Below are 19,817 nucleotides of genomic sequence, written 5' to 3'. Positions count from 1 at the left end.
CACCTCACTTTTTGAAGCCAGGATAGACTCTTCTAACTGTTCAAGTATTACTTCCTGAATTCCGTCAAGAACACAGCAGTTTAAAGAACAGGGAGGAAATACCATTGCCTTGGAGAAGCAGCATAGGCTCTAAGCCAAGTCAGGTGAAAATCCCATTTAGAAATGAGGCCTGTTAGGAAAATCCTAAGTATGCTGAGAAAAGGACTGGGTCAGTCTCACTTCTACCCCGTCTTACAACCATGCTCAGGCAGGAGAGGTTGAGGGCAGTTTATTTTACTTTAGGCCCGACCCCAAAGGCTGTTTATTGCCCCCTTCTCTCCACTCTAACCGCCCCCAATAGAGATGAGTAACAAGGCGGCACTGAGTCATACATAGTGACACCGGCTGTCACCCATTAGATGCAGTCACCTTCCGTGAGTTAACACTAGAGAAGCCGTCTTAGATTTTTCTTCACTTGATCACTGTCTCTCTCCCAGCAAGAGGACGTATGAGGAATGAAGCCCAAGGGGCAAGAAAGAACTGAAGCAGAAGGAACCAGAGTCCAAGAAGCCCAAAGAAGGTAGGTATGGGAACATAAGGAAACCTGAGGTGGGTGCCCATTTGAGGAGTGCAGGGAAGGAAAGCCTGTGTGTATATATAGTTTGGAGTTCAAGACTACCACAAGGAGGCCTAGTCTATGGCTTCAGAATGACTAACAAAAATGGTCCGCACTGTGCTTCCAGGATGCATTAACAGCCAAATCAATAATTATAGGGGGACTGGGCCATAGCCAGCTGCTCCTACCTAAAAATAATGCATCCTCCTTCCTTTCTGCCAGGTCCAAAGAGCAAACTAAGATACGGAAGGGGTGAGGGTGGCAGCAAAGCAAACAGCTAGCAAGAAGAATGCAGAGCTAGTCTAGGGCCCCAGTGGCCTCTTACACCAAACAGGCTTCAGGTACTTAACACTTCAGTGTTAAAAGCAACCCCAGAAGCTAGTATCACCAAAAACTCATCACTCTGCTTTAAACAGTCTGAGTGCTGACAAATTAAAACCTAACAGCAATTATCCATATTTTTAGCATGACAATAGTCTTAACATTTTGTTGCCATAGAAACCAGCAAAGAATGGAGGAGCCCCACAGAGCCCTGACCAAGAACCTCAGACCTTCTCCTACAGGCTAGTTCTTACTTGGGGAGCCGGGCTGGCCCAGTCCCTTGTTATAAGCCTTAAAAAGAAAGCAGAGGAAGTTTTGCCTCCCCTTTGGTAGGGCCCTTCCTGGAAAACCCAGCTCTGTGCAAGTCACTGATTCCAGGGTTGCATTACCCCAGGCAGAGCTATATGGAAAGCAAGTGTTCAAAAGACTGGAGAAAAACAGCCGTTAAGGCCTGGGGCTCCCTATTGTATGATGCCCAAATCCCTTTGGAATTGGGCTCTAGTAGTTTTCTAATACAAAGAAGGCTAAAAGTGGTATGAGGACCAAATGTAAGAATGGTGAGCTTGGGAGGCTTCTCTGCTACTTAAGATCCTTAAGATCATGAAATACACCTACAGGAAGATGCAGAATGTGGTAGTTACACTGCCATCTAGTGGAAAGACAAGATCTGTCCTTAGGCACAGGGACAGAACCTGCAATTCAGTCCAGTGGGCAGGTAGATTTGGAGATAGTTAAGATGGATACAGATGGAGGAGGAGACAAACCCCACCAGTGAAATGGAGATACAGACAAGAACTTGGCCCAGGTATGTGCCTTTTGTCCATTTTTCTTTCTGAAGATTAAATTAAAATAAAGGAAAAAACCTCACAATGGTATTACAAATGTTTTATATCCCTAGAACCATTCATAGTTTTGGCTCATGAGAAATTAACATCTGACATAACTAAGACCACACGTATATGGAAAGCAGCCGCCACAACAGTAGGGGCTTGCCATTTGTACAAAGTTTATATATATATACATATATATATATATTTATGTACAGACACATGGGTATAAAATCCAGTGAGAAGGCTCACGTGTGCCCAGGCAGGGGACAGGAGCAGCTTTAACAGCTGGGGTTGAGCCCACAGTAGAGGCACATGGGAAGTGGTAGAGAGTAGCAGCCTCCCCTCCATCCTCCCACCCTGGACCAAAGGAAGGACCTGGGAGGAAGGACAACTAACTCTACAAAGAAAGATGGAAGATACTGGAAAGTACCCCATCCTTCACTAAACTTAATGCCCCTAAGACATTCAAAATACCTGGCAGGATAGATCATTCCCACAGTTCCCAGCAAGATGGTGAGCCCACAGTAGAAGTTCTGGCCCTAAGATGAGACCCAAGGCAGGCTTCACAATGCATATACGAGTCCAGACTATCTTCTGGGGGCCCTTGCAACAGTAAGCCAGCACCTTCAAGGTTCACCCCACAAACTCCAAAGTCCTCTTTGTCCAGAGGGCTTAAGGGTTTTCCTTGAAAAAATTGTAGGGTAAAGACAAAGGAAAAGGAAAAGGAGAGAAGTTCATTTCTTCAGTTAATGCCCTATGGCCTTCCCAATAGAGGAGGAATCGAGGAATCACTAAGGTGTTGTTGGAAAGGACAATGAAGATCCTCCCAGGAGACAACACACACAGGGAAACAGGTGTTCAACAATTCTGTTCTCCAACTAGCGGTTGTTCAGCAGAGGCCATTCCCAGTGGGGCCATGGGCAGGAGCTCTTCTTGGTGCATAAGGGTGGCTCCAATTTCCCCATAGTCAATGTCCATGCCCTCAGGATGGTTTGGTCCACAAAATGGAGAAGAGGAGCCGTAGAAGGGTAGATGTGGAGAAGGGAGTGGCAGGACCCAGAGGCACAGGAAGGCAGTATACTGTGCCATTGATTCACCTGGGGAAGAGGTAAATGAAAGTCAAAAGAAAGAAAATAACTGAGACTAAAATGAGCTATGTCCTAAGACTCACATGGTTTGCGGGGAGAAGAGGCTGGAAAGCTGGAAGCATTGGGAGGCAATTGCCTGAGAGGCGAGGTTCAGGGCCGGACTCAGAGCTGAAACAGAGAGAAGCAGTGAGTTAGTGAGCAAAGAGCATTTCTTCTTTCCAGGCCTTAACCCTTCTTTCCCTTTCCCAAGTCTAAGTATACCAGTCAGTGTTGCTGGGTTCAGGGCCCCCAAGGGTACTGCTCCATTCAGCTGCAAGGCAGCAGCGGCAGCTGTGGTTGGAAACTGGATTCCAGAGCCTAAAAGAGAAAGAAAAGGTAAGATTAAGAACCAACCCTTGATTTACAACTCAATCCATGTTCTCCACCTGCAGAGAAACTCTACCTTCTGCCACCTTGGCCATGAGTTGTAAACGTCCACCTGCTGATCCTGGATCCAGCTCCTGATCTCCATCAGGAAAAGTAATATCTGTACCACCATCTGGTCGCTCTGTCACATGGCCGACTCTCATAGGTCGACCAGCAAGCTCAAAGCCATTCAACTGTTCCAGGGCCCGTCGGGCACATTCAGACTCAGAGAACTACAAGAAATCCAAGCAATATCAATCACTTCTTGGCCACAGACATGCTCTCAAAACCCCACTAACGCTCATATTCCTACTATTCCAGGAAAACTGCACACTCGGTGCAGGACAAACTTTTCTTTCCAAGAGTCTGTGACCTAAGATCCCCGCCTCCCTCTAAATCATTCTCTGAAAAGGACCTTTTCCAACTGACTCAATGGCAATCACTTTTCAATCTTCCAGCTCCATTAAAAACCCAACAATGTAAAAAGCCTTTTATCTGTAGGGAAGCCAGCCTGACAAGCTGTTTCACAAATGGACATATAAAACGGAAGTAAGATAAGCTGAGAGTCAAGGCTCTTAGGCTTTATTTCAGTCCTTAGGACTAGTAAGTTTCGGTTCTCAGTTAAGAAGTAGAAATCTGGACCTTCAGGGCCCAGCCTGGTGCTGACAAGACTGCCTGCACCCCCACCACAGTGCTGCTGACTCAGTGGCCTGCTGACCAGAGCCTCTACTCTCTAGTCCTTTTCATCAACAGCATCAACAGCAGCCTGGCATAAAGTGCATTCCCAGTCTGCTATTTAAGTGTCAAGGGTGTTGTCCTAAAAAGCAGCAACACAAGGGCAAAAAGGCCCCCAAAGAAGCCTTTCCACATCTAAGTCACACAGAGAGCTAGAAAAGGTACTTGCCACTAGGAATGCCACAGCTAGCTTTATTTACTCTGGTATTAGCTGCCCCAGGGCTTGGCATGTAGCACTGACAGTTCACAGGCAGGTGATGTAGGTGGCCTGCCTTTACTAGATACTTCTGAGGTGAGCAATTGCCATGGTAGAACACAATCTACCTCTCCTCTGCCCTGCAGGCAACTGTGGGGTGTATGCTGCCTGGATTGAGCCCAGAAAATACCAGCTTCAATCAGACTTGTGTCTGGCAGCCAGTCCTCAGCCTGGAGTCACATAGACCTGGAAGAACCAGTTATGGGAGCTGGTAACAATTTTGTTGGAGTGTCAGGAAAAGGTGAGATTTGCCCACTAATAGGTGACCTCACTATTCTCTCTACAGTATAAAACGTGTCTATAAAAGCCCACACCTAACCTCTCTCATGCCCCTAACATTTTAGCTGCAGCTTGGAATCATTACTATCACCCTAAGAGCAAGTTGCACCGCCAGGGAAGCTGGTTCAACTCCTGGACACCTCAGGGCCACTGATAAGAGTATAGAAGCAAAGCCAAGAGCTCAAGCAATACATTCATCTCAAGAAACAGAAGGCTAGTCTACAGCCATGCCACCCTAAACAAGCCCAATCTCATCTGATCTCGGAAGCTAAGCAGGGTCAGGCCTGGTTAGTACTTGGATACTTGGATGGGAGACTACCTAGGAAGACCAGGTGCTGTAGGGATCAAAAAAAAAAGAGAAGGATAGTCCAAACTTCAGGCATCAGGGTTTATGGGTCATTTATATAGTTCCTAAAGGAGAATGAAGCTGTAAAATCAGAAAAGAGAACAAATCCAAACTAAAATAAACAAGTTAAAAAGACTAGAGACTCACCGTAATGAAACCATAACCTTTAGAACGACCTGTATCTGAATCCTTCATTAGGACAATATTATCAATCTGTAGAACAGAGAGATATTATTAATAACTTTTTAGCTAACCAACACTTTTGATCTTTCCTGCCCAGATTGTTCTAGTTACCTCCAACTTCCTAGCCACCAATCACATCTCTCTGAATCTTTTTAAAAAAGAAACAAAGGCCATCTCTTTCCAAAACACCTTTTAAAACTATTTTGCTTAATGTGAACCCCATTATTTGAGTTCATGGTGCCTGACTCATTTGTCTACTGACCAATCTGAATACAGAGATGGAGCCTAACTTTCCCAGTATGGACCCTTATGCCCACTATGGTATATGCAGTGGGTTTATCATGGTCAGACAGAACAAAGAGGAACACTCGTTTTCCCCATTTTTTCTAATTCCCTTCAGAGGTTTCCCTCACTTTCTACTCACTTTGCCAAAGGGTTCAAAGATGCCCCGGAGCATGTCTTCGGTGATATTAAAATGCAGGGAGCCCACATAGAGGCGCATTGGTCCACCAGTGCCTTTCTGAAGGTTGCTGGCCATGGCTGCCAGTCGGTTTTTCTCAGCCTGGGGAAGGAAGAAATGATGGCTCAGGTTCCACACCTCCAACCTTCAACCCCATCTTCTCAGGTCAGTTTCTTGGCCTGCTCACCTGTGAGGCCTGTACAATGATAGGCACCCCTAGCAGCCTCTGCCCAGTCAGCCCAATGGCCAGTGGTACGGACTGGATTTCACAGAATTCCACATAAGCAATACCCTTGGAACGACGTGAGTTCCGATCTGAGATGATACGTACATCACGAACCTATCCAGGGCAAAAGAGAAATCCTGAGTTGGGAATAAAGGGGGATGGATAGAATATGGGATACTCAGAAGTAAACTGAGAAGGTTACCTTGCCAACAGCAGAAAAAAAGTCCTCTAGGTCTCGAGGCCGAATGCGGGCAGCTAATTGCATACAGAAAACTGTTCGGGCATCACGTTCCTCAGGACTCAGATTGTCAACTGGCTCCCTGAAGAGTGAGCAAAATTTGTTGAGACCCTCAACCCTACCAATACTTGGTCATCATTCTCTAGCTACCCTCAAGTACTACATATTCTTGTAGTTTAGCTCAAAAAACTTTATTTATTTATTACCTTACAATCCCTAAAAAATACTCATTATCAACTCACCTGACTGGGCTCTTCTCTCTGAAATGAGGACTCTTACTGTGTCCATATCTACGCCTATGGGACAGAGAACAACTACAGTGAAAGTTGTGTCAACCAACTTTAGTTCAGACTGGTCAAATGCTGAGTCTTCTTCCATCACGAGAAAACCAGATCCCAGTGCCTCATCTCACATGTGAATTCTTAATGCCACCCCTCCAGTAACTGGGTCTCCTGCCTATCACAGAGGCTTATAAGCACCCTCGGGAAGGGACAGCACATAGTTTACCCAGATTCCAACAGGAAAGTGATCTTGTTAGCAAAAAGCGATACCCAGAGGCAAGTGGTGGACTCCTATAGTGCACACGATCCTCACGACGCCGGTCCCAATTTCGGGACTCACTACTGTGGCGATGATCCCAGCTATGGCTGCGGTGACGACGCTGCCGATCTCGACTTCTGCTCCGACTGTTTCTCCGCCTATGCCGATCCCGGTCCCGACTACGACTGCAGATGGAAACAGGTATTTAGTTTGTTAATAAACAAACCAACCTCTTCTTGGCTTCGATGTATATCCCTGGTATCTTTCCATTTATAGTAATTCTCAAAACCCAAAGTCCCCAGAATGACTGACCTGCGTTTTCTATCCCTGCTTTTACTATGGCTCCGACTCCTCTTCTTCCTGTGAAAGGAAGTGTAGATTCTTATTACTGAGAAGGTTTTACGATCTCCCAGTGACAATATGGCCAGGGTGAAACAAAGAGTAGTAAAGGACCAAAGCCCAGAAGACGATCTGGCAGTTCACAGCAACTGTACAACATCAACTTACACATAGCTTTGGATGCCGTCAGGCATCTGAAGCAGCCATGGTTTTTCCCCAAAGCCAAGCAAAAGCTGGTGTTTCTAAATTAGGGGTTCTCTTGCTATTTTACACAAATGAAATGTATCAATGCTGGGACTGATTCACAGATCTACACACAAAGCTTAGACTACATCGTCATGAAACAAAGTCACCAGTATTCCCATGATCCAGTTATTTAAGTTGGCAAGTCTTAGAAGCAACTACCTCCCTGTTCTGGCTATTTCTCTATTGGACATAATTGTTTTCCTTCCCAAGCTGCCAACCCATTTCCTCATGCCGCACTCACTTGCTTGCCTCCCCACTGGTGCTGCTCCCACTGCCACTGTTGCCAGTGCTGCCGGTGGTATTGTCAGAGCCTTCCTTTTTAACCTCCTCTTTCTTTGGCTGCTCATCCTGAGGTTTCACCAGGAAAATGTCACAAGGTTCAAGGTAGCAGACACAAAGGTTCCATTGGGCACAGAAAGAACAAAAGTGGACAAAGAAAAAAGCTCATGAAATCAAAGCTCTCTAGCCAATTATCTAGGCAATTTTTGAGCACTCAGATCTCCTAAAAAAGGGAATAAGAGAGGAAGGGAGGAAACTATCCAAAAGGAAGACATCAGAGTGACAGATCTGGATGTCAAAACTTTAGCTACCCAACATCTGCTAGAGAGAGTAAGAAATCGGGTCTGAGGTACACTGATTTTCTGTGTCACTGAAAGCTTTGAACAAAGCACTAATTCCCATATTATGTGGCCCCCCCCTTCCCAGTTTTTGGGGCTCTTCTGAAAACATGGCCCTTGAGTATGAGTCTCCAGCAGAGCTTACTAAAGACTATGCCTTTTATGAATAGTCACTGTACATAAGAAACAAGTAGGGAAACAGGATTCATAAAATGTTGAAACCTATGACACCCAACTGCTTTTTCTTATTAACCCAATTCCACCAGTGAGGTGGGAATATTACCTCTTCTTTTTTATAGGGAGCCTCCAGCATGGCCTCAATCACTATATCAAAGTCATCGGATGCCATGGTAGCAGATCTGAAAAGAGGACATCAATACATAAGAACTTCATTTATATTTTTCCTCCCCTTCCAGTACCCCACATTCCTTTTCACCTCTAAGAGCTAGAATTCAGTACATAGTTCTGTTTTATCAACTCCAAAGGTATCTTACTACCTGTTGCTTATCCTAGGTTCATTTTTTTACCTTACCTTTCTGAACTAGTTCTGCTTGGAAGCTTAGAATAGGTCAAGGACCTATAAGAAAACTGAGTATCTAGGTAGAGACAAAATACAAAACAGACCCTGCCCTGTGAAGAGACAATGCTGGCACTCAAACTTACCGCTCACTTTACAGTAGACACTAGACCTCTATTCTACTGTTCAAAATTCTGAATAAATAACTGGTTTAAACTTAAATCACAGAAATAGGCACACAGTTCCAATAAAAGTAAAGATGCAAGACAAAAAAAAAAAAGATAAATAAAACGAAGCACACCAGAAAAATGCAGATTTGCCCTAAGTGCCTCCCTATATCCCCCATGCAAACACCAATAATTAGGGAACTTATCATTAAGTGTTTTCCATATAATACCAACTAGAGTTTAGGTAACGCAAAAAGATTATGATTAAGACAGGCTTAACCAATCCCACTTTGAAGCCTTTGTCTAGGCAGGAAGGGTGAGACTTCTCGCCTCCCCAAAGCTTTCACATCTAGCAATCGTCTTCCCCAAGTCTGTCAAATAAGAAAAAGAGAAGATACCAAACAATATCAGTAAGATAAATTATTCAAAAATTACTGGTCTGAAATTATTGACATACACAACATGGGTGAATCTCAAAATAATTATGCTGAATCAAAGAAATCAGACCAAAAAAAAAAAAGAGTACATACTATGCAATTCCATTTATATAAAATCTTAGAAAAAACAAACTAACCTGTAGTGACAGAAAGCATATCAGTGGTTGCCTAGGGATAGGAGTAGGTGGGGAGGGGCTAGGCAGAAAAGATTACAAAAGAGCACAGGAAACTTTTGGGGGCGATAGTTTCATGGATGTTTATACACATCAAAACCCACCAAATTGTACACTTCAATGGGTACAATTTTATGTCAATTATACCTTGATGAAGCTGACAAAAAAATTCCCAGGTAAGCAGAATTTCTAAGCTAGAAGGTGAATCATAATCAGACTTGCCATCACCACAGAGCTTTGTCCTCTTTAAAGCAGCTAATGCATCATCCAGTGATGCTGTCCTTGTTGCCCTCAGAACCCACAGCCTATCTGATGATTTAATAATAAGAGAAATATGAAAATTACATTAAAAAATAACAAAAATATTAAAAAGTAATAAAAAATAATCATCACACCTATAGTACTTCATATTGCTAGGCATGTTAGAGATAAGAGTCTTAGAAACGGCAAAACCATTAAAATAACTTAGAAGTAAATTTAAGTTTTAAAATGGAGATCAAACCAAAATCAAATAGATGTACCTAAAATCCAGTGAACTCAATCTCTTATTTAACAATAGCTTTTATTAATTTAGCAATCAAAAGTAATATATGCTACAGCCAGATATCAGATCCAATGCACAGATGAAAAACAGGATTTGTGAACTGCCCAAAGTCACAAAGTTCAAATGGAGGAGCTGACTCTTGAGCAAAGTCTTCTGACTCAAGCCTCACATAATATCCATTATCGGGTTACCTCTCTCTTGTAGTTTAAACTTAACCTTGAAGAAAAATTTTAAAAAGTATACAGCATATCAGTATGTCTATCTTTGAATATACTAATCTGGAGAATTAATGTTCTGATCAGTTTATCAAAAGACTCCGACTCATTAGTCACACCTTATTGTGTGGCTTCTAGATATGAGGCATATACACGGTATGTTTCATAACATCAGGAACCAAGCTAATTGTAATATACACTATTTGGCCTATTGTGGAAAAATGGTCCTAAAAAGAAAAAATTTTTGACACTCAAACTGTTCCTTTCAGTCATTTTGGCTAAGTCTATACCTAAAATCCAGTGAACTCAAGTGTCATAAAATTCTTCTATTTTTTACAATCTGCCTTTTCCTCCCTAAATGAAACACTCCTGATTGCAAGTCTTCTTCCTTGTTGAGTGATAGTACAGGGCAAGGGTAACATAACACACACACTTTAAGTTGACAAATGAACACCCCACGTACGGAGGCAAGTTTTCACTCAGACTCCGAAACAAAGAATGAACTGATTTAAGCACAGACATATACAACATGAGCACATTTTGAAACTTGTAATCTCAATGGGTTTAGTGTAGGTTTCCAGCTGTTCTAAATGCAGTAAAGTCCAAACATTATGCATTTTCAGGTTGGTAGTCTTCAAACTCTCCCCCATGAACTTGTGTGTCAAAATCCATGCAATCCCATTAATTAAAACACCATAGCGCTTTCTTCCATTCCTGCTCCAAAAACTACACTGGGATCCATAATCATGGTAGTGCCAGGATCCTGCCATAGTACAGTCACGACCCAAGCCAGCACTTAGGCCCCACTACTGCAGAGGAGAGTGAAGAACCACCGTCAGCCCATTTCAGGCATAATTCACCAAACGCTGGAGTCCCAGGGGTGATGGTAGCGCCATCTCCTGGGTCCGGTCCCTGAGCTGGGCACAAACATCTCCAAAATGAAAGTACTTTAATTAAGAACAGGAACAATAAGAACGATAAAAAAAAATTCCCCATATTGTGTAACAAACCAAGGCTATGCTTTAAAAAGTGGTCCTATAAAGTATCCGATTGGCACCATCTCCACGAGCGCCAGCGTTCCCAATGAAAAAACCTTACAGTGGCCTCACTATATACCCTTTCGACACGGAAAGTGTGGTCACAAAAGGAAAGCGGGAAAATCTCGGGTTGATATAGTGAAATCAATCTTCCAGAAATTGAAGATTGAGGACGAAATCTCAATTCCCTCATCTCTCTCCAAATGGTGGCACTAGGGGCTGAAAACCAATCCTACGTGTTTTTTGGGTCGATGCTCCCTCCCCATCAAGGACGGGGGTTCTTAGAAAGAGATCCGACTCACTGGGCTCCTTGAAACAGCGTCATCAGTAAAGGACAGAGCCACGAGGGTGCGGAGCCCTAAAATCCCGACAGTGAGCTACATTTTGATAGCGAACACTTGCAAATCAATGTAAACAAAAAATGTTTTTAATTTTAAAAGTTTGCCTGATTCTGCTCTTGACGCCATTTTCTGCCTGTGACGTCAGGGGGAAGCGCCGTGCGGCAACGTCACGAGGTGACGTCGCCGGGGTACCAGCTTTCGGGGTTTCTCACCAGTTCCGGTTCCCCGCACGGGGGTCCCGGTTTTCTCCGTTCCTTTGCGTTTGTTGGGGAGCGCGAAGCACGGCTGTCTTGCAGAGTCTCTGCAGTTAAAGCAGCATTGCAACCCAGGTTGTTTCTCTTCCCGCAAAATGGCGGTAGCTCTGCTGTCTTCCAGAACTTTCCCCAATCTGCGCAGGCGCTGAAATATTTAGGCGTGGAACTAATCTCACTGTCTCACGGCAACAAAGTACAGGTTTTCATTGGCTAAAATCCTAAACATGGGTGGAGCGAAATGCAATTGTTTCTTAGCAACCATCAAGTTCCCATTGATTGGCTAACTTCTCCAAGACTTCCGGAAAGTAGAAGCTTCTTCAGGCAGCCCCCAATGACTCTCATTGGCTAAATGACTTGCAGAAAGCCGGGAGCCCAGGTTGACCAAGCCCCAGTTGTGGGCAGAGCCAACAAGGAGGTGCAGTTGACGTCTTTGGCCACCCCTGCTCTTATTTGCAGAGGGTCACGTTGGTGCTCTCGGGGGGCAGGTGTGTGGAGAGCAACTGTTTGCTAGACTCCATATACCCATCCTGCGCAGGCTGTCTACACAACCCTCCCAAACACCTCTTGCCTTCAGTGCTTGGGAACTGGAAAACACAAGTCTTGTCAGATTTGTCTGGTCTTATAGCTCACATATTTTCAGTTTAAATCAGTGCCCCATACACTTCCCCCTGCAAAAGTAAACTTGAGACTTTCTCAGATGACTCCTTGGATGTAACAGTACTCTCAGCCCTCTAGCCAGAAAGAGATGGAACTGATATCTGCACTGAGACTTCAAAAAGGTAGCTGATTCTAACATGGAAAAAGCCAGAGGACCTATGTTCCAGTCCAATTTGAATATTAACGTCATATCATTGTACAAATTCCATATACTTCTTCTGAAAAGTGAAGGATTGGACTAGATGATCTCTTAGGACTTCAAACTAAGCCTATTTTGTTCAAACAAAATAGGTGGCATCTTGCTGGAGATGTCTGGATGGCTTCCAGTTTCTCTATCAAGAGGTAACAAAGCAGCTGGCAGTTCAGCTCAAGAAGGTGGAAAGCTGGCTTCACTCACTACCCTATCTTTCTCCGTGGTGGCAAACTAGGCCTCCTCCCAGACTAAAGTCTAATCACAAGTTCTAATGGACAAGACCATTCTATAGCTGGCCAGAAATGCCTATACCCAGGAATCCAAGAGTCACCACTAAGCTTCCTAACTAGGGAATAAAGGTAGGCCCCGTTGTGTCTTAGATAAGGGCACAGATCTGAGCATGCCTAAGTTTAAGTAAGGTGTGGGAAAGCAGAGGCAGGGGGCAGCAGGGTTGGAGCAGGAAAGGCCATAACTTCACTTTATTTGTATTTCCTTCCACACAAAACCATCAAAACAGGAACAGAAGATGGGCAGGGAAAGGGCTGAAAATGTGTTCAGCCCATGTCTCAGGGCTATTCCAGGGAGCGCTTGAAAGCTGAGTGCCTTTTGGAGTAGCTTCAGATCCAGCACTAATTCCTCATGCTCTGGCCTAAAGTCTTCACAGATTGGTGGCTTGAGCTCTGCAATTAATTCTCCTCCTAGGCCACATTGATGTAAGGCAGAAAAGCAAACTGAACTGCTTCTCTCTGATGGACAACGGGAGCCACAGCCCACAGATGTACTGCACCTTCTATGCTACAGGAGCAGAACCTGAAGCCGTTTCTGGACACTTGCAGGCAGGGCTAGAGGCCAATGGTATATGAGCGACCTGTGGGGTTGTGAATAGCAGAACAGACTGGTGCAGTCACAGCCCATTCATACCACACCTTCTTGGAATTGCTGCATCGCCAGAAACGCACACAGATGGTCTGGCCTTCACGCACCGTAATGGGCTGCTGTAAGAAGAAAGACAGGGAGGTTCAGGGTGGACCTAATGAATTACATGTGGCAATGTACTAAGCTAAGTGTGAAGATAAAAACATGATGTTCCAACCCTCATAAAGTTTACCTGAAGTATATCAGAACAAATAATCAGAGCTAAACAATTAGACATTGAACTAATACTCTAAAGTGTGATGACTGCTGTGAACATGCACAAAGTGCTATGAAAGCACCTATAAACACCTAGGAACACTAACATAGGTTAGGTCTGAGAAAGATAACAAGAATGTTTAAGGAAACCTGGAAAATAAGTTATCAGGGTAAAGAAAGAAGCAATGAATTTTACAGGCAAAGAAGAAAGGTATCAAAGTCAGAGGAAGGAAAGATGATGGGGTATTAGAGGAACTAAAAGATAGTCCGTTGGACTGAGGCAATGTAATCAAGGGGGACAGAAGCTGGAAAGGCAGGCTAAAACTAGATCACACCAAGTCTTACAAGCAATGTTCAAGATTTTAACCATTATCCTAAGGACAGTGGGAAGGTATTGAAGGGTTTTTTAGCAGGAGAGAGATATAATCAGATTTGGGTTTTAAAAGATGACTCTTGCTTAAGGTAGGAAATTGACAGAAGAGTAGCTAGAAATGTGGGGAAGCCAGGTAGAAGGCCACGGCATTAATTCCCACATCTACGACTGGGATCCAAGCCGTGAGAGAAGTAGGACATGGATCCCAGCCAAGCATCATTCATAATCCAACAGCCAAAGTTACTCTTTAAACTATGGAGTTTTAAATATAATTCCTACCTTAATGGGGAAGAGGATAGGAAACCATGAGAACATCCCAGGAGAGTGGGTCTCTGGACGGATACCTGTATGGACAAAATAATGAAAAAATTAAAGTTTCTGTGACTGTAGTTTTTGCCTAGGTTGAGGAGAATGTCTTCTGTGAACATAGAAACAAGTACTCAAATATCCCCATTCACTGACTCCTGGGCTCCCCGTGACTCTAAATGAAACATGTACGGAAGCTGCTCAGGTAGCACACACTCATACCCCACCATCCACTGCCTCAGACACTCACTTAGAGTGATGTTCTGATAAAGCACAGTCTCAAAGTAGCCTGCAAAGCCATGCAGCACTGTGTTCACTTCCACAGGAAACTCCAAGGTACAGTAGCGATTATTGTCAATCATAGGATCTGTAAAGGAAGAGTTGTGTGAGTGACAAGGGGCCAAAAACCTTAGACAACTTGGTAAAGCATGAGCAGGAACCAGTAAGGGAAGCCTAGACAGGGCAGACCCAGGTCAGCAAGGGCGAGCTCTCACCCGCCCAGTCAGAGGATAGCCACACAGGAACTCACCTTTGTTGGGATGGCTGAAAGTGAAACAGGGCTGGGGCGCGGAGAGCTGGTGGAAGTTGTGCAGCCGTACCACATAAGGCATCTCAAACTGGGCCTGACCCAAGAGACAGAGAGCAAGAGCTGGAGAAGATAGGCAAGAGATACCTACTTCCTCAGGGAAAGAAGCTCAAGCCTCAGGGACAAAGAAAAAGATGAAAACACTTTCGCTTCAACCACATTCCCTACTGCTCCTTCACCTCTCCACCTTCTGCAGAGGAAGAAAACAATAAATGCTAATATAGAAAAAGAAAGGACCTTAGAGAGACACCCACGAGAAAAGAGTGGCTCTTTACCTCGGGGTCACGGTCCTTTTCCCGGCAGGCTCGGACCTCATTGTACAGCTTGGAGGAGGAGATAGGAGCCAGAAAGGATGTGTATTCACCAGGGATGCTCACGCCGTCATCTGCAGAGTAGGAGAGCCACATTAATTCCCAAGGGATAGGAATGATATATTTGTACTAACTGAAGGCCCAAACCTCTCACACTCAAACAGACTCAGGCAACTCAATGTCGTTACATTCCCAGATCAACCTGCTCTCAACTCCTGTCATGGAAAATTCCACTTTCAGGTTACTTTACAGAGTCACACAAGATGAAAACTCAAAGGAACCTAAGGTGTTCTAATCTAGTGCTTCTTAACTTTCGTGGAGGTCACAAAGCCTTTTGATATACTGATGAAAGCTAAGCCCAAGGTACGTATCAAAGCAGCTCAGGGAGTTCATAGACCTCAGGTTAAGAGTCTCTGCTCTAGTTTACGCCCCTCATTTTATAACATGAACACCAAGGTATGGAGCGATTACTTCATTTGCTAAGGGCACTGACCCAAGTCCAACCCACCTTCCCCTAAACACTGTAACCTCGGTTGCCATCCTACCCAATTCTCCCCAACACCTCCCCTTCAGTCTTCCCAGCTAATAGTCCAATCCCCTCTCAGTACACCCCAACCTGGAGGCACCTTTTAGGAAGTGCTGGGCTCCATCCAGGCACTCAGGTGACAGTTCATTATCAGCGAAGGAGCCCAGAAGCTCACTGACGATGATGTCTGCTTTCTCTGGAGCCACCCATTCCCGCATATCTGATGAGACTACTGTCACTTGGCTTCCCCATTCTTCAAACTGCCAGTTCTCTAGCCTAAAACAGAGATGATAAAAGTGACGATACAAATTAAGAAAACCTGGCAGTGGGGACAACTTCCCAGTAAAAGAGTTGCTACTCACGTCACCACAGCATTTGGGTTCTTCTCCACAGCGTACAGCTTTATCCGTCGGTCAGCCTGCTTGGCTGCCCGCAGGGAAGCATTCACCAGGGGACCCCGGCCTGCTCCCAGCACCATCAGCACCCTGAGAAAGAAAGAGAGTCAAGCTGACTCAGCATATAGAGAAATAGGCACACAAATCTCTGGGATCATAGGGGAGAACACTCACTGGATATTAGTGTCCTTCTCTTCATCTGGCACTCGGTCTAACAGACATTTATAGATGGCCTAGGGAGAAAGAGAAAAGACCTCATGGCTATAATCTCATCTTCACCTAGGTTATTCTAGCTCTGAGTCTGACCCAATCTGCGATCCACACTGTACCTGCTGGTATTGAGAGTATTTGATGGGGTCTTTTTCAAACACTTCGTATGTCTGTGATTCCAGATTGTCCATAAGTGGCTGATGAATAAGAGGAAACAGACAAAATAAGTTAGCAAGTTTCTGGCAAGGACAATGCACCAGAATACCAAAACTTTCCCATTGCCTCCTATGTTTTGGTATGATTTTAGGACACCTACTCTCAAGAGATTTTCTCCACCCTATTTCCAGCCTCCCTCCTCTCAGTGCACTCCAGACCCACCTGGAGTGGGGACTGCAGATAGTCTTCATAGCCCTTGGCAAAGAGTTCGTAGGCATTGGGTGGAGGGCGGTTCTGGCTCAAGTATTCCAAGTACTGGAGGTAGGAGCAGAATTCTTTCTCTGAGTGGTGGTTGGTGCCTGTGATAATGAACTGCACCTCCAACTGTGAGAGAAGTCACACCATCAGATATAGTCCTCACGCCAAGATTCTGGGATATTATTAGATCTTATGGCTAAAGAGTCCTAGCATAAAGTTTATTATATAAGGCCCAGACCAGCAGTTCTCCAAATACCAATAAAAACAGCATAAGGCTTCAATGAACTTACAAAGCTTTCCTATGCAATATAAGCATCATCCTGGCTCAAAGGGCCCCATGGAGCCTTGCTATAACTTCTTAAATGAAACCTCCAAAATTCTCATGAGAGCTGGTTCTTTTGGGGCTCCTACTGTCATTTGCCTTTTTTCAAGACTTTGCTGAAATTGTTTTCCAGAAATCAGGGTAGAGTCAGTCTGCCCCATAGGAAAAAAACATCTAACGTATAGGAATACAGAAAAAGGATTAGCTGAAGAACCTTTAGAACCCTTCTATCACCCACCTTGAGGAGCCGGAAGATTAGCCTCTGGTGCATCTTAGAAAGAACAGGAAATCCCTTCTTATTGGTCAGGAAAATGCTGGTGGGGAGAATGGCTGCTTTGATGGGCTCTCCAAGCCAACGATCAATGACATGATTAGATGGGAGGTCAGCCCCAATTTCAAGAGCTACACAAGAGAAAAGAAAGACCTGTCAACTACTGCTAGGCAAGAAGCCTTTTCTTGTTCTATTGTGCAAGATCTGTTTACTCCTTAGAAGCAAGGGACACTGAGGCACAGAAAACAGCAAAATTGCCCAGCAGCCAAATCTATATGAAACTCCTAATTCTTACTCACAGGAAGTCAGAGAAGGCATACCTATCCTAGGACCCTTGTGGACTTACCGACCGCAATCCTCTTGCTATAGTCACATAAGGTCCGGAAGTTGTGCCACCTGTCCAGAGCAAATACAGAAAAATATAGTCAAATACATATGGCCCAACAATCACTATAGCTTAAAGAGACCACCCTACAGATTCCACCCTGTACTTCCTCCCCTCACGTTACCCTTGGCCCTGGTACAACAGCAAAAGGAGACATACCACATCCATGTCTTTTCCTCTCCACTGTACTCCTCTGTGTGTGTAGTTGGTGCATTCTCAATTATATCATCTCTTAGGTCCTCCGGGGCTACCAAGGGTACCCGCATCCAGAACTGTACATGAACAAGTACCCTGTTTAGGACTCAGTGGATCCAGAAAGCTTCCTTCAATTAGAAGTTCTTGATCCAGATCTCAAATTAATCCCTCAAAATACTTTCCCCAGTTTGTGACTGTATGTGTGTGTACTTGTATCTTGTGTATAGCCTATGTAAATATCAGCCTTGCCCTTTATTTCAATTATAAATTTCTATACGTAATTGTGTATTCTTTATATTTTATAATTCTACGTTCACCACTCTTAGATGGAGGTAGGCAGTACTGACATTTTAGTTCTGCCAAATGCATCCTTTACTGTATGGCTAGGAACAAGTATGTAGCATAGCCTAACTGTCATAATATGCAGCAGAAAAGGAGACCCTCAGCCATACCATGGAGGAGTGGTGGCCAGTGTGGATGTGGTTGGTCAAAACTCTGGCCAGGTTTGTGTTATCTTCCTGATTTAAGGGCAGCAAGAAAGCTGGAAGACCCAGATATGCTCCAAAATTCAGTTCCTGTAACATGGCCTGGAATGGAAATCAAGAGAAAAAGGTTAAGGGCTTGCAATCCAAATAGCTTATATCAGAGTTATATCAATCAGAGTTACTGAGTTATGAGGGGAAAAAACTGCTCTCCCCACCCAGCACGGTTACAGACCTGGTCTTTAGAAAGATCCAGTGGAGAGGTCAAACAGTCTTACCGCCTCAGAGTTCCGGCGGATCTTCTCCACTTTTGAGTCTGGACGAATCCATGGAGAAAGCTTTCCCACAATTAGCGTATTCCAATCTGCACTCCCCCACCCAAGAAAGACAAATATTGAATGAGGTTAGGCAGTTTACTCATTCATTATCTAGTTCTTAACAGGGAATAGAGATGAAGACTTTTTCTATCATAGATACAGGATACCCTGATGCAGATTAGGAAAACTAAGGCTTTTAGCAGGTAAGCAAGGAGAAAACAAGAGTTGTCTATAACCCAGGGGCTAACCAATATATCTAAGTCAGGAAAGGAAAATGAGGGCACTGATAAAGTTGTTACTGCCTCTAATAAAGGGGCATATGGGATGGTCCCTACCCCTTCCTGACAGCAGTAGGTCTGATCGTGTCTGGGGGCCCGGTCGATTCTTAGCAGGTTCCTGAGTGAATTCCCTCTTGAAACGCGGGTGGAAGACAGGCATGCAGAGGAAATCAAACCTACAACCGTGACAGACCCAGAATTGTCATGTAAAGAGAGCAGCAGTGCCCAGAGATCCAAGCAACTGGATGAGGCTATCTGGATTCTGCACAACCCTTTGAGCTGCACTCATCAGTCAACCGACTGGACTTCTGAGCTCAGCCCACATTGGGGCATATCACTTCCACTACACTGTGCCTTAATTTCTCCCCAAACCACAGTCATGGAAAAGATGAGTAAGGAGAAAAGATAAAATCCACACAAAGTGGATTTTCTACTATGCTAGTTTTCCAGGACTATCAAACCCAGATCTGCCTCTCCCCTCAAGGTTTATCTCTTCTCTCTCTAGCCCCCTAACACTTCCTCCCACCCTGACAATAATCTCGCATTCCAGGGCCCTGGAGGTCTGTAAGCCCCCTTTTTTATTTACCTGACAACTCTCCCGCCTTTTAGGCTCAGTGACCACACGCCCCCAATAAATTTTTCTTTTTTCTGACTTTCCAGGGCCCAAGGCTTCTTCCCTCAAGGAGTACTGGTTTCTCTCGCCCTCACCTTATCCACTTCGACCCCCTCATCCCTGCCTCTCGGGGATGACTAGTCTGCCCCTCTCCGTCCTCGAGTACGAACCCCGCATTCCGCTCGCGGAGGTCTGGGCCCTCACCCCTGTTTAGCCACAGCCCCCAGTGTGTCAGCTATTTCGGGGACGCAATTCAGGTCCCTGCCGCTGGACACGCGGCTCCCACCGGCCCCTCCGACCGCCATCGCCGCCATCTTTCCCCTCGCGCTGTCCACGCCGGGATTCCTTGATACTAGCAGCCAATCACGAAGCTGGGGGGAAAAAGCCCCACCTCGGAAGGCGGGACGAATCGCCATAACAACCAGAGCGTCGTCCACCTCTCCAAAGAGATGGCGGAGGGGGT

The 19,817-nt window shown here is 44.8% G+C and overlaps 2 protein-coding genes across 7 annotated transcripts; both read right to left on the bottom strand.

The window, feature by feature from the left end:
* Positions 1–1,786: 1,786 nt before the first annotated feature.
* Positions 1,787–12,591, bottom strand: RBM23 (RNA binding motif protein 23). 3 transcript variants are annotated; one of them, XM_016120532.2, is made up of 14 exons: positions 11,097–12,591; positions 7,988–8,063; positions 7,329–7,435; positions 6,815–6,862; positions 6,514–6,687; positions 6,205–6,258; positions 5,927–6,044; positions 5,686–5,838; positions 5,463–5,600; positions 5,003–5,068; positions 3,277–3,472; positions 3,096–3,191; positions 2,918–3,002; positions 1,787–2,843 (listed from the first exon to the last, which is right to left on the bottom strand). In XM_016120532.2, the coding sequence occupies exons 1-14, from the start codon at positions 11,117–11,119 to the stop codon at positions 2,840–2,842; spliced, it is 1,338 nt and encodes a 445-aa protein (XP_015976018.1). In that variant the 5' UTR covers positions 11,120–12,591; the 3' UTR covers positions 1,787–2,839. The 3 variants fall into 3 exon arrangements, with proteins under 3 accessions (XP_015976018.1, XP_015976020.1, XP_015976019.1); XM_016120534.2 differs by having other exon boundaries at positions 11,348–12,591; XM_016120533.2 differs by lacking the exon at positions 1,787–2,843 and having other exon boundaries at positions 2,914–3,002.
* A 99-nt stretch (positions 12,592–12,690) lies between these two features.
* Positions 12,691–19,762, bottom strand: PRMT5 (protein arginine methyltransferase 5). 4 transcript variants are annotated; one of them, XM_016120529.2, is made up of 17 exons: positions 19,559–19,762; positions 18,799–18,917; positions 18,425–18,510; positions 18,117–18,251; positions 17,629–17,741; positions 17,431–17,480; positions 17,052–17,215; positions 16,456–16,617; positions 16,197–16,274; positions 16,042–16,100; positions 15,835–15,957; positions 15,573–15,748; positions 14,911–15,020; positions 14,579–14,672; positions 14,300–14,416; positions 14,023–14,087; positions 12,691–13,234 (listed from the first exon to the last, which is right to left on the bottom strand). In XM_016120529.2, exons 1-17 carry the CDS (start codon positions 19,666–19,668, stop codon positions 13,082–13,084), a joined length of 1,914 nt encoding a protein of 637 aa, XP_015976015.2. In that variant the 5' UTR covers positions 19,669–19,762; the 3' UTR covers positions 12,691–13,081. The 4 variants fall into 4 exon arrangements, with proteins under 4 accessions (XP_015976015.2, XP_015976016.1, XP_015976017.1 ...); XM_016120530.2 differs by having other exon boundaries at positions 19,525–19,657; XM_016120531.2 differs by lacking the exon at positions 18,799–18,917 and having other exon boundaries at positions 19,559–19,671.
* Positions 19,763–19,817: the final 55 nt, after the last annotated feature.

This window comes from Rousettus aegyptiacus, unplaced genomic scaffold, assembly GCF_014176215.1.
Source record: "Rousettus aegyptiacus isolate mRouAeg1 unplaced genomic scaffold, mRouAeg1.p scaffold_m13_p_3, whole genome shotgun sequence".
NCBI classification, from domain to species: Eukaryota; Metazoa; Chordata; class Mammalia; order Chiroptera; family Pteropodidae; genus Rousettus; species Rousettus aegyptiacus.
Note: the sequence above shows the minus strand (reverse complement) of the source record. Positions and strands in the feature narration are given on the sequence as shown.